This window comes from Rhamphochromis longiceps, linkage group LG8 (genome assembly GCF_057381845.1).
Source record: "Rhamphochromis longiceps isolate RC_006_pf linkage group LG8, R_longiceps_female_GT1.1, whole genome shotgun sequence".
NCBI lineage: Eukaryota > Metazoa > Chordata > Actinopteri > Cichliformes > Cichlidae > Rhamphochromis > Rhamphochromis longiceps.
The window spans coordinates 22863410-22876670 of NC_140564.1; the positions used below are offsets into that span (position 1 = coordinate 22863410).

Here is a 13261-nt window from a genome sequence, read left to right on the forward strand (position 1 = left end):
GAGATTATATCTCTCGGCTGGCCTGGGAACGCCTTGGTATTCCCCCGGATAAGCTGGAGGAGGTGGCTGGGGAGAGGGAGGTCTGGGCCTCTTTGCTTAGGCTGCTGCCCCCGCGACCCGGCCCCGGACAAAGCGGATGAAGATGGATGGATGGATGGAAGTAGATGAAATAAATTTAAAAATTTAATTATTTGTAAGCATTTCAGTACATCCGCCCATTCAGTTTTAGCTGCCTTAAATCTGGCTGGGCTCCTCTGACAAGAAGCTGTCCTAGTGTGAACTGGGTGCAAATACATAAAACTATGTGATTTGGTCGTAAATATATCCATAGGCATTTATTAGATCAGGTTTATGAGCCTGGTTTGGTTATTAAATTCTTCTTTCTCTTCAGTTTGGGCCAATAAGATTAAAGCGCTAAGAGCTGACGAATGACTGAACCCCAAGTAGCTCAATTAGTCTTTAGTCTTCTTGTTATCTTGACAAACATACATTTTTCAGTAGTCACACTTTATAACTGCACACCATTTTATTTATGTAGAAATGCTTGTTTAATGTGGTCTGGTATCGTTTCTGTCTGTACAAACGAGGACAGTTGTAGTGTCTTGTAGCCTTTGCGCATCTCAAGCCCACTGCAGTGTTGTTCTCAGGAGATCTCTGCCTGCTTGTGATTCTCAAAGTCTCATTAAACACAGTGGGGTCTGATGTTTGGCGCTCTTGCAGTGACCCGAGATGTGAATTAAAGGTGACCTCATTAGGCACTCCATTAGTTGGCCCTTATTAGGGAAAAATGCATCTACTCAAACAACCTTTTGTGCAAATGGAAATGTCTCCCAGAACAAACCGCAGCACAGGTCACATTGATTAGAACAAACTTCCCAAACAAGTCCAAACTCTAGTTTTTCCATGTGTATATGTGTAAGGAGCCTTCGCTTAAAGTTCTGTCACTTCAAAAAAAACACTCCGAGAGGTAAAATTGTCGGTTTTGTTGTTGATGCCCATTGTTTATAATCAAGAGTCCTATTCAGATGAAACAGCATTTACTTTTATCTCAATGTGTCATAAATTACTGCCTGTGTCCTGCTTATTTCTCCCTACCTGACTCCTTTTGACATCAATGGAGACCCTCACTTCCCCTCACACATTCACATTTATACCAGGGCTGCAATCTTCAACCTGCCTGCCATAGGACCTTAAACTTTCCCACCTTTCACAGTTCAGTGTGATGCATCACAAAATGTATGTATTATGGCAGTACCATGACACAGTAGTAACAGTATAGATTTTTTATTTTTAGTGTCATCTTGCAAGATAATTGCTATCATTGCTTACATTCTATAGTGCACACAACCGGAAAAGGTTGGAAATGTCTGAGAGCAAGATCAGCATGTCATCTTCCAATAATGATTTTGTACCTTTAGTACCTGCTAAAAATGGAAAAAATAAAACAATAACATCAACAACAACAACAATCATAAAACAAGCATAGCCAGACTATGAAGAGGAGATACTAGCAGCCGATGACGTGCCACCCAAAAGTAACCAAATGACTCCACTGAGCATTGCTAGAGCAGTTACACTCCACATGACAGGAAGAGCAAACGATGAATGGAAGTGACTGATGCAGCTGCATGATGGAAAAGCAGAGCTGTATGCAGCTGGTTTAAAAAGCCCAGGTAGAAAATAGTTTTCAGTTTTATTATGTGATAATATTGTTCAGCTCCTGTAGAACTGAAAGATTAATTTACATTAGTCATTGTTAAATTAAAGTATGAAGAAGTCATTTCATACTTTCAGTTAAAATACCCAAGGAAAACACAACATAGGTGACTTTTGTGCTTACATTTCACTCATGCTGTGTCACTACTATTGCACTATAATGCTGGTGCTGGCACCTTGTTTGGGTAGATTCACACTTCTAATTAGGGAGCGTGTCATCAGTGACAGAATCTCACTGGAAAAGGAGGATGGAAATTTCCTTTCATTTACTTACATTTATAAATGCTGCTGCGAGCAAGCATCAACTAAAAGCTCATTATTTTTTAGCTATAATGTTAGAAATAGTATTACAAATTTTCTTGAAGAATCACGATATAATTTTGAGTCAGACGCAGATAAATTTAAAGCTCCCTAAAATAACCTTTATAATAAGCTTACAGATCAAACCTGTTTCCAGGGCTAGGTGTTGGATCCATCCTAGTAATTATTTTCTTTTTTAAAAGAGTGGTTATAATCCGATAAGTAATCTGCCCTGATCTGCATTATCACCCTATAAGTGGTAGTAAAAGGGTTATGTAGCTGACCTGCCAAAATTGGAGAAAGACACACACTCACACATCCACAAAAAAAGATGAAATCATGGCAAAGAAAAGAAAGTTGTTAAAATTGGAGGGCTTATAAATTTTCCAGACATTACTCAAGTTATTTTGACTGTATTAGGCATTTGGCTGTGTCCATCAACCAATAAGAAATAAGACAGTAAAGATTAGAAATAGGCCAGACTCAAGGCAAATTCTCCCGTCTTTTCATTTTCATGACATTCACAGCTCTGTGTGTGGCTTCAAAATATCTGGCTATTGTTTGAAGTCCTATGTTTTAGCAATCCATGCAAGCAGACTCCACGAGCCCACAAGCCTGTCTGCCAAACTGTGCAGCAAAAGCAGCTTGCATCTCCAAATCCAGCCATTTAAAGGGCTTAACTGCACAAGCAGCTTTGTAGTTAGTATGAGGTGACAATCACAATGGCTCTTTGATGTTCACACAATGCTAAGGAAAAACACTTATCGCAAGGTGTTACTTTGATGTAACGTCAATACAAAACTGCAATTTTCTTGACACTTGTGAAATCCAAAGCACAGGTTTCCAAAAGATGCTTCATTTTAAAATTACACCATTTCTGACAATGAAGTCACGCAGTTTTCTTTACTAATTATATGTTCATCATTTTTCTCCAATACTTTCCTATCATTTCACTGAGGTACATCGCATGTGACAGTATTTATGTGCAAAAAAAAAAAAAAAAAGGGCCAAACATAAGCCTCTTAACACTAAGGCACCATTGTAGGTGGGCATATGCACAATTAGTTCATTAAATAAACAGTAACCACAAGAAGAACTAATTGGTTAAAGCAATAATTAATATGCAGTCTAACCACCCCTCTGCTATTATTCAGCCTTTTTAAACCAGCTAGATGGAAAGTAAGGCTGATGGGATCTTGGAAAACCTGCATTTTCTACATTTCTGTTCATCTTCTTTGCAGACTGTGGAGTTATATCGTGTCAAAAGTCCCACATAAGATTAAATGTAATCATGAGCAAATAATTTAATTACACGGGTACAGGTTTTCGTTGCCACTTACGTAGTTAAGTTCTGCACATGCAGAACTCCGCAGCCCAAGCACACAAAATAGCCATCACGCTGGTGAGAGCTTCTGCTTGGTTAACGCTGCAGCAGATTTGTGCTCTTGCAGGCAGCTCTGCTTTGAAAGCTGAATTCTGTTTACACAAATTACTCAGACTTTTGACAGTTTACGAGGCCAAAGTCCAAAGAAAGAAGGGGGACTTAAGTGATTTGTCAGATTCAGTGCACACACAACCTCTGTGACTGACAGGTTCATCTGAATGTGGTAAACCAAGTTATACTGTGATAGCAACATAAGCTACTGGAAGATAAAGAAGCTGAATGAACCATTAAAAGTTTTTTTTCTGTGTACATGTGGAAGTATTGACAACTAGCGCTGGATTGCTTTAATGCTAAAGAAATCTTAAAGGACTCAAAGTCAAGTTTTGAAGCCTCTACAGTCCTGTTCCATTAGCTTGTTGTACAAGATCAATATTCATAACAAGGATCATGAAAGGAAGAGCGCATCAGGATCTAGTCATTATAATTTTGGGGTTGCAGCCAAAATAGCTGCATATACACCTGTCAACAAATTATTGCCCACTTGCTTTAAAAGTTGCTCTAGAATCTCCAAGATCCAGTTTTGTGTGGATTGCTGAACACCAACGAGGCCTCCACTTCTTATCAACACATCATTTCCCCTAAATTACTTCCATATATTTTGTGAGGTTTTGATATTTTCTGCTTCTGTTGTGTTTTATTCAACTTGGATTGTGCTTTGTGTGCCTTTGCGGTATTTTTCTATTTGTTGGCATTTTCTTAGGCTGCAGTGCACTTGACCTCTCAGGGCCACCATATTTGCAGCCTTTTGTTGCCCCTGTCCTAACTATGTCCTAAGATATGTTGCTGCATCAAATTTAAACTGAGTCAAACTGTTTGGCATGAAATAGTGAAATTTCAAAGTTTAAGCATTTGATAAATTTCATATGTTCTAATTTGACCAAATGCAAGTTTATGGGACTTGCAAATCATTGAATTCTGTTTTTGTTTACACCGCATCAATTTTATTGGAATTGGGGTTGTACACGGAAAGAGAAACGTCCTACTCTGATAAACTTGTCTCAGTCTTGGAGAAAAAGTCAAGGCTGTATTTTTATTAATTTAATGTCAATGCAGTACTAGAAGTACCCTCTTCAGTAGATGACTAAGTTACATCATAGTTGCCAAGCAACACAAGCAACTTAAGGATAAGTAATTGTTATAAATTCATCTTATTTTACATCACACATGTACACATATCCCCACATTTGGTCAAGGCAAGTCTGCCATTTAGAGCTGAAGATGAAAACTATTCATTATGAACTTTCAATTCTTCCATCTCATTACATTAACAGCTTTATATTTGAAAAGAGAAAATAACCTAGAAGTTCCCTATCCCTAAAGCAATAACCTAAGGTCAGTACTAAACAAAGTCCCTGCTTATTCCTCGCTGACATTGTACACGGGACTCTGCTGAATCAGCAGCATTTCTGAACCCAATCAAGGGCAGTAATTTACTGACTTCATCATCAATCAAAACAATGCGAGATACATAAGTATAACAGTGAGGCTGTAAAGAATGAGAAGTTGTTTTATTAGTTTGCAGTTTGTGGAGAATCCTGCTGTTGTCAATATCTGTGTCTCCCAACCATTTATCTGCCTTCCCTGCAAGCTTCTCTCTAGTTATTTTCAAAGGTCAGAAGGACAAATCCATCTATCTTACAGACAAAAAACAACACATCACAGACTGTCAGGAGGAAGATGCATCATTCACTCACTTTTAATTGAATGATATTTCCAGCAGGAATGCAGCTGAAACAAACACAAGGAGACGGAATACACTTTGTCCAGAAACATCATCTACACAGTATAATCAGGCTGTATGAACTGAGTGCTCATTAAAAGGAGTTTAGTTATACAAAATGTTATTGAAGAAGATCATCATTATCCAATTTGCTGCAGTGCATTTATGTGCGGTTTGTTTCATGAAGTGGAAATATTGCTAATCTTAAAATTCATGTTTCTAATGAACACTTTAAAGAAAGTCTTGATCAAAAATAAGTGCAACCTATAGTTTAGTTTAACCATCTAAATTCTGGCTATTGATAATATGATGATCACTGTCACGCTTCTCTTTTTTGCTTTTCCTCTTGTTCAGTCAATTCTGCTAACTCCGGCTTGAAATCCAGTCCCTAATTCATCTTTATCCTTCCAACCACCCATAACTATCTATCTACTCTGAACTTTGGAAAAAGTCATCATATACAGAAATAGGGAGCTATGGCACAGGAAACGCTAAAAAAGAAAGATATACAGATGAACTTCAACTACAAGTTTATTTAAATTGCCCAGAGTAATTATGAAAGAGAAAGGAAAGTGATATTCTAAGAGGAGAGCAAACAATTAATTAGTTAAAGAGGAGGAAAAAAAGCTGATAAGCAAGTTAGTGAGAGGAACAGCAGAAGGAGGAGAGCTCTGAGAAGTGACTGAAGGGCAAAGTCAGACAGAAATTGCGCTATAACTTTACCTCCATAAAAATGTCTTCTGTGTTGGCTGAAAATTTGGTGGTCTGTGTAACTCCCTATGGACCGGGGCACCAAGCACTGTCAGCATTTGCACGCAAAGTCTAATGTGAATATTAAACTTTATGTAGCAGCTGATTCTGAGCACAGCTCTCATTTTATCCACTACTTAACAAAAGTGGTGTTTTAAAGAACCCATATTATGAACAGTTACATGTTTTAAATTTTATTTTTCTACAGCAATAGGTTTACATGCTCTGATATAAAAAAAAATACATTCTTTTTTTTCATATTGTACTTGTGACACCGTGTTTTTCTCCTGGGATATTTTAAGCCCCCCCACATCCAAAAAATCCATTAAAAAGTGCAAAAAAAAAAAAAAAAAACTACAAAGAGTGACAGAAGTCCGCACGAAGTTAATATAATAATAATGATAATAATGATAATAATAATAATAATAATAATAATAATAATAATAATAATAAGTCTTATCTGCAGATGCACAATACTGCACGACACCCACTTTGTGTAAGTCATTACATATTCAACTGGCATTTATAATTTATGGTTTATTATTTTCTTCTTTTTTTTTGGGTTGTATGGAAGCCCCAAACGCAATTTCATTGTTCTTGACAATGACAATAAATAAATAAATACTAAATACTAAATAGTTAGGTATTTAACATTTAATGGTCACAAGCAGAGGGTAGATACTGAAAGATCATGGTTACAATCGCAGAATCAAGCTTCCTCTGTAGAGTATTCTGGGCTAAGAAAGGGTGAGGAGTTCATTACACCTCAGAATAGAGCCACTACTCCACATTGAAAGGAGCCAACTGAATTGGTTCAGGCATCTGACAAGGATGCCTCCTAAGTATGTCCTGCATGAGGCATTTTCAGCGTGTCCTACAGGGAGGGGTCCCGGGGCAGTCCTAGAACAAGCCGGGGAAATTGTTTTTCAGCTAGTGTTGGAAGACCTCAGTGCTTTACCAGAAATTTAGAGGAAGTGTCCAAGGAGAGGGAGGTCTGGACGTCTCTGCTTAAACTGCTGCCCCAGTAACCCGGATGGAAATAAGAGGTAACTGTGTTATAAGCAGTCATAACAATAATGGACTGGTGCTTATAGAGCACGTTTCTATTCTACTTGAGCACAAAGCGCTTTACATGCCTCTTTCACCCATTCATACAAGCAGCTTTTTTCCTTCCTATGCACCTTCTATTTAACAGTCACACATTCACACTCCAATGAACACATTGCAGAGCAACTTGAGGGTCAGCATCTTGCACAAGAATACTTTGGCATGCAGACTAGAACAGCCAGTCAACCAACCTTCCAATTAATAGACAACCTGCTCTACCTACTGAGCTATGGTCACCATGGATGGATGAATGGACGGGTCAGCTGATGGGCCAAAGCCAACACTACATAATGATACTACATGGGAATATCAGATAATAATCAGATTAGAATTTTAGATTATGAGCTATATGCTAACATTAAGGATTTTCCTGTTATTGGGAAGACATTAACACCCAAATGTAAAGTAATCGACTGGGTCTTTAGTTCCTCGGGAGTATTATGTTTGAGATGACAACTAGCTGGGATGGACTTCAACTTTTGGACCTCTCCATACCTGTGTGTGCATGATCAAATGTGCTATAGAATGAGCACAATAACTAAATATGGAGCAAATTGCTAGCTTACTTTTGTTAAAAGGTTACTAAATTGGTTGCTAAATTCAGCTGCTTCCAGAATCTGTGATGCTAAAAAACAGTAGTGGAAAACCTTAAAGGTGCCTTTTATACAGAGGTTGGCAAAAAAGCCTGGAGCCTTATAACTACGTGCAACCTTACAGACATGATAAACTACAGTTTTTAACAACTCGTGCCGCGATGAGACTGTTGTGTGCCATAATTGTTGAGTTGTTGGTCTTCATAGAGGTGCTAGAAGGATTGATTTTGCTGCTTCTGGACAGCGCCAGGATGTCGAGTTCCCTGTTTTTAGTCTTAATTTTAAACTAAGCTTAATGTAAAGTGCATTTACATGACACAACAAGCCAAAAGCAAAAGCAAATTCAATACCGAATAAACTTGTACAACATGTGCTCCAAGTGAGTAGAGAGGAATAATAATATTTTTGGAGCAATCACCTTGCCCGTAGGTGGAGGAGGTGGAATAACTACTCATTCTCTGTCACTAGCTCTATTAGAAGCACTCAAGAAAGCCAGTGGGCCCACTTAGCGGTGCAATAAATACTCTGAGAGCTGAGGGACACTGAGGAGAGAGAGAGCGAGAGAGGGGAAAATGAGTGAGACATAAGGGAGAGCTGCTAAAGAGATGAGAAAGAATAAAAAGATTGGTTGTTAGAAGTCAGAACGGGGGAAACAGGGCGAGAGCAGAAGGAAGAAACTGTTATGAAATTAAAAGATTTAAGTAAAAATATTCAGAGTGACAGAAGAAAAAAAAGCAAGTAAATCTCTACAGATACTCTCAAGTAGATTACTCTTAAAGAGACCCCAGTTGTAACACATATTTAATCTTTCCCCTCCCCTTTCCTCTTCCTTATTCTTCTGTGAGATGGGAATAGGTCACGGTGCCAGCAGCTGGTTTTGCAAACAACGGGGCGACATGGCTGACGTAGCTCAGAGGATTGTTTCCTCCCATTTCTGTTTTGTCTGGACAAGCATTCGCATGAATTATGACCCAGCCACTAGCAGGACACAGCAAACATATGCTAGCTGATTGTCTCATAAATTCACGCCGCACCTCACTGCCCACCATCCATTGTGCCGTCTGTAGTCAAGTAACAACAACAAAGAGCCCTTCCTGCCAGGCCTGTTTCAGGTCCCTGTGGTGATGACCAACAAAAGACGAGTATAATGTGATTTGTTATTGTGATATTTGCTGCAATTAAAGCTGTCGTTGGAGATTTAGATCCATGTTGGTGAGGGATTTAAGCTGGTTTAGTCACTGAAAATTTACTCTGATTCAATTCGGAGAAAAACGGATTGGCAAATCCATTTAAAAATAAAATAAAACTTCGGAGTTACAAAGCAGGCAACAACCCTCTGTTAAATCTAAACCAGAGGTTCAACACAAGCAAACACAACAAACTCTTCTGAAACCCTCCACTTTACCTTACATGACAAAAAAATTTAACTACACCTCACAACGACACAACTTTGGTGACAAAACTGCAGAGCAAGGCAGGCAGAAGCATGACACCTAGTTTATGCTCGCTGTTGTTACCCTGTATACAGCTTAAAAAGACTTTCTAGGGAAAACTTGCCTCCCAACTTTTACTCCTGCTCCAGAGCTGGTGCAGAGCTTTCTTCTGAATGGTAACACCTTCATTTTAAGACTGCAGCAAGTCCAGTGCCTCAAGCACCAGCATAAATGGATACGGTGCTGTAGTAATGTCACGTTTGGTGTGACATTACCAGTGCAGAGACCATAAACTAGATTTAAATGTAGGTGAGTATACATTAGCACTCCAGGGCACAAGTTTAAGAAATACTAGTCAGAGCAAATTTGGTTGAAGTCTAGTTAGTGAAAAATGAAAAATGGCAGATGCCTTGATGTGTAAATAGATGTGCGTAATAAAGTTGTTCCATAATACAGAGTGGGCCATTTAAATGGATACACCGTAATAACATGGGAATGGTTGGTGATATTAAAGTCCTGTTTGTGGCACATTAGTATACGTGAGGGGGCAAACTCCTCAAGATGGGTGGTGACCATGGTGGCCATTTAGAAGTCGGCCATCTTGGATACAACTTTTGTTTTTTCAATAGGAAGAGGGCCATGTGACACATCAAACCTATTGGTAATGTCACAAGAAAAACAATGGTGTGCTTGGTTTCAATGTAACTTTATTCTTTCATGAGTTATTTACAAGTTTCTCTTTGTTCACAGCCATTGACATGTCGAAGAGGTTAACACGTGAGGAGCGGATTGAAATTGTGTTGATATCTGGTGAATGCAGTAACCGGGTCATTACAGCAGATTTCAATGCAAGACACCCTACGAGACCACCCATCTCCCATGCTACAGTTAGCAAACTGCTTGCTAAGTTTCGCGAAACTGGTTCAGTGTTGGATTTGCCAAAATGTGGATGCAAGAAAACTGTCACTAATGAAGAAACATCAGTGGCTGTCCTAGCTTCATTCAGCAAGCGCCCACAGCGTAGCACTCGCCGCATGTCACTGGAGAGTGGCATTAGTCGAACATCCCTTCGGCGGATATTAGCTACTCACAAATGGCACCCTTACAAACTCCAGCTACTGCAGCATCTCAACGAGGATGACCCAGATCGGCGCACAGAATTTGCAGAATGGGCAAAACAAAAATTGGAACAGGACCCTCAGTTCACGCAGAAGATTTTGTTCAGTGATGAGGCAAACTTTTATGTAAATGGTGAAGTTAACAAACAAAACCACCGCTATTGGTCTGACACTAACCCACATTGGATGGATCCCTCCAAGACTGTTGGAACAACAAAAGTGAGGGTTTGGTGTGGTATATGGGGTACAACGATAGTGGGTCCATTCTTCATCAATGGAAACTTCAAGGCCACTGGATATTTGAAATTGCTACATGATGATGTGTTTCCCTCTTTATGCACTGAAGCTGGCACATTCCCTGAGTTTTTCCAGCAAGATGGTGCACCACCACATTATGGGTGCCAGGTCCAAGCATTCCTAGATGAACAGTTTCCTGGACTGGTCATCGTGGGCCAGTTAATTGGCCCCCAAGGTCTCCCGATCTGACCCCCTTAAGACTTTTATCTTTGGGGTCATCTGAAGGCAATTGTCTATGGTTTGAAGATACGAGATGTGCAGCACCTGAAACTATGGATACTGCATGCCTGTGCTGGCATTTCTCCTGTGGTGTTGCTATCAGCGTGTGAAGAGGGTTGCATTGACAATCCAACACAATGGGCAGCACATTGAACACATTTTATAAATGGTCAGAAACTTGTAAATAACTCATGAAAGAATAAAGTTACATTGAAACCAAGCACACCATTGTTTTTCTTGTGACATTACCAATAAGTTTGATATGTCACATGGCCCTCTTCCTATTGAAAAAACAAAAGTTGTATCCAAGATGGCCGACTTCTAAATGGCCACCATGGTCACCACCCATCTTGAGGAGTTTGCCCCCTCACGTATACTAATGTGCCACAAACAGGACTTTAATATCACCAACCATTCCCATTTTATTACGGTGTATCCATATAAATGGCCCACCCTGTACTTTAAGTGTCACTAGAGTCTTCATGTCATCAGATGTTTGTCTCCTCCATGCTTTCGATGCCTTGATGTGAGCACCACTCTGTTTTCCAGATCATTTGGTCCTATTTTAAAGAGGGTTTTCCATGTCCTTTTTAAAAAAAATTTTAGTTGTTCTTAGTTACTACTACTATTATTATTATTACCATTATTATTATTAATATTAATATTAACATTATTATTATTATTATTATTATCCTGGAGGACACAGAAGCCTTCAGGGTTGCATCCGAAAGGCCATTTGCCATAAAAAGCTGACCTTAAATTTTCTATTTTCACTTTTCCCCCCACTTATTTGGGAAAATCCTACTGAGGTTGGAAGTTTAGCCAAGATGGCAGTATACAAGGCTGAAAACCAAAACACTACATCAGAAAGAACTACAATGAACTCATATTACAAGATTAAAATAAGGCTAATCGCAGGAGCAGTAGTAATGGCGATGACAATGGTTCTGAATTTAGCCAAGGATATTGGACTCATCAATTTAACCTCAAAACAAGCAGGGTCCCTGAAAACAAGCATTAGCATCCAAACCTTGTTCAGGTATTCTCAGGGCATAGATTTAAGTGAGAGAACTGGAGCACAAATGAGTGGAACAAAATTAAACCTACTTCAAGGGGAGACTTGTTTAATTCTATTTGCAGACTATTAAAGCTGGCTGCTGCAGTCTCTCTTCCCAGCCTCCATGTGTACATTAGTGATAACTAATGCACTGTACGTCTAGTAATCTCATATGTCTGCAAACTGCCAATGCCTAAATTAATGTACTTAATCAAATAACAGCCAACATTAGCAGATAAAGCACAGAAGAAGTGTTGGCACATCCATTTAACTAGACACGAGGTGTTATAAAAGGGCGACTGGATTCCATGTTTGGCAGCAGGGAGGACTCCTCTTCTGGGACACTGTACTTCTAATATTTACAGCATGTACACAAAACGACTGTGGACATCCTTCTCTGACCTAAGCTAAACAAGCAATAAGGACCTTTCTTCTTTGTTTACTTGCAGCTTTTGATATTTTGTGCACACATACCAGACAACGCTTACACCCCTCTGTGTAATCTCTGCTCTCCAACTCTGAGGCCAAGCTAATTACCTGAATTAAAGCGGGTTAGGGTTGTTATGCAAGCCGCCACAGAATTAGCCTCGTGGGAAAGTAAATACTCGCACTTAGTCCCAATTTACATATTAAAAATTATTTCTTTTAAACTGAAAGACCGCTAAATAAAACAGTAAAGAAAATGATATAAAAACATTCCTCTATCAGTAACAGATTATTGCTTTTAAAAAAAAAATCCTGCAGTTTTTACACAGGTGTGTTCCGTTACCTTTGATTCTTGTTGACTAGGCACAGTAGCCTGTGGTCGGTGAAGGTCCCGGTTTTGAGGTTCGTTCTCCTTTTCGCTTATTTCTGTCATTTTCTGTTTAAAAAAAAAAACTTCCTTCCTCAGGAAAACTCAACCAAACTGGCAAGTCCACAGCGACAGAGGAATCTGGAAACTACGCATGCAGAGGTGCAAGCATCCCTACGGTCTCTCGTGCAGCGACCCTGGACCGATTCTGACTGCTAACTTGTGGACAGCAGCCATCTAGGAATACGCTTTAAAGCTCTCTCTGTCCTTTTTTTTTCGCTCTGAAGACACGGTGGGAAAAATATCCAACAGCTGCAGCCAGCCGGTTCGTCCACTTCCCTCCGCCGCCTCTCTCCTCTCTCTCACACCGGCCAGTTTTTCTCCGCTCGCTCGCTCACTTGCACACGCGCTCCTACAACAACTTTGATTTCACCGTCACAAGTGCTCCGCTCGTCCTGATTGGTCGAGACCAACGAAACTACGCCAAAAGCAGCAGAGGAGCTGAATTCTATAGGCTGGAAAATGATGATGATGAAGGGGCAGTACCAGATTCAGGTGAAAGCTGTTGAATTCTCCTTATAAGCATCGTATTTAGATATTCAGCGTCTATATTGTTGTTACGCTTTTGCCTACAATGGAGAGTAAGGGCCAATAAAATAGTGTAAATGTCTCGAATGGTCGCTCAACATTGTAATGATGTGTTTCGACAGCTTA

General features: G+C 39.6%; 1 protein-coding gene across 2 annotated transcripts in view; it reads right to left on the reverse strand.

The window, feature by feature from the left end:
- The window catches only part of LOC146663686 (SH3 and cysteine-rich domain-containing protein 2-like), a 36220-nt gene extending 23301 nt beyond the window's left edge, over positions 1-12919 (reverse strand). For both annotated transcript variants that reach the window (XM_085416524.1, XM_085416523.1), the window contains exon 1: positions 12524-12919. In XM_085416524.1, coding sequence (XP_085272650.1) covers positions 12524-12613 — 90 coding nt within the window. In that variant the 5' untranslated portion in view covers positions 12614-12919. The remainder of the gene's footprint in view (positions 1-12523) is intronic.
- Between the last annotated feature and the right edge of the window lie 342 nt (positions 12920-13261).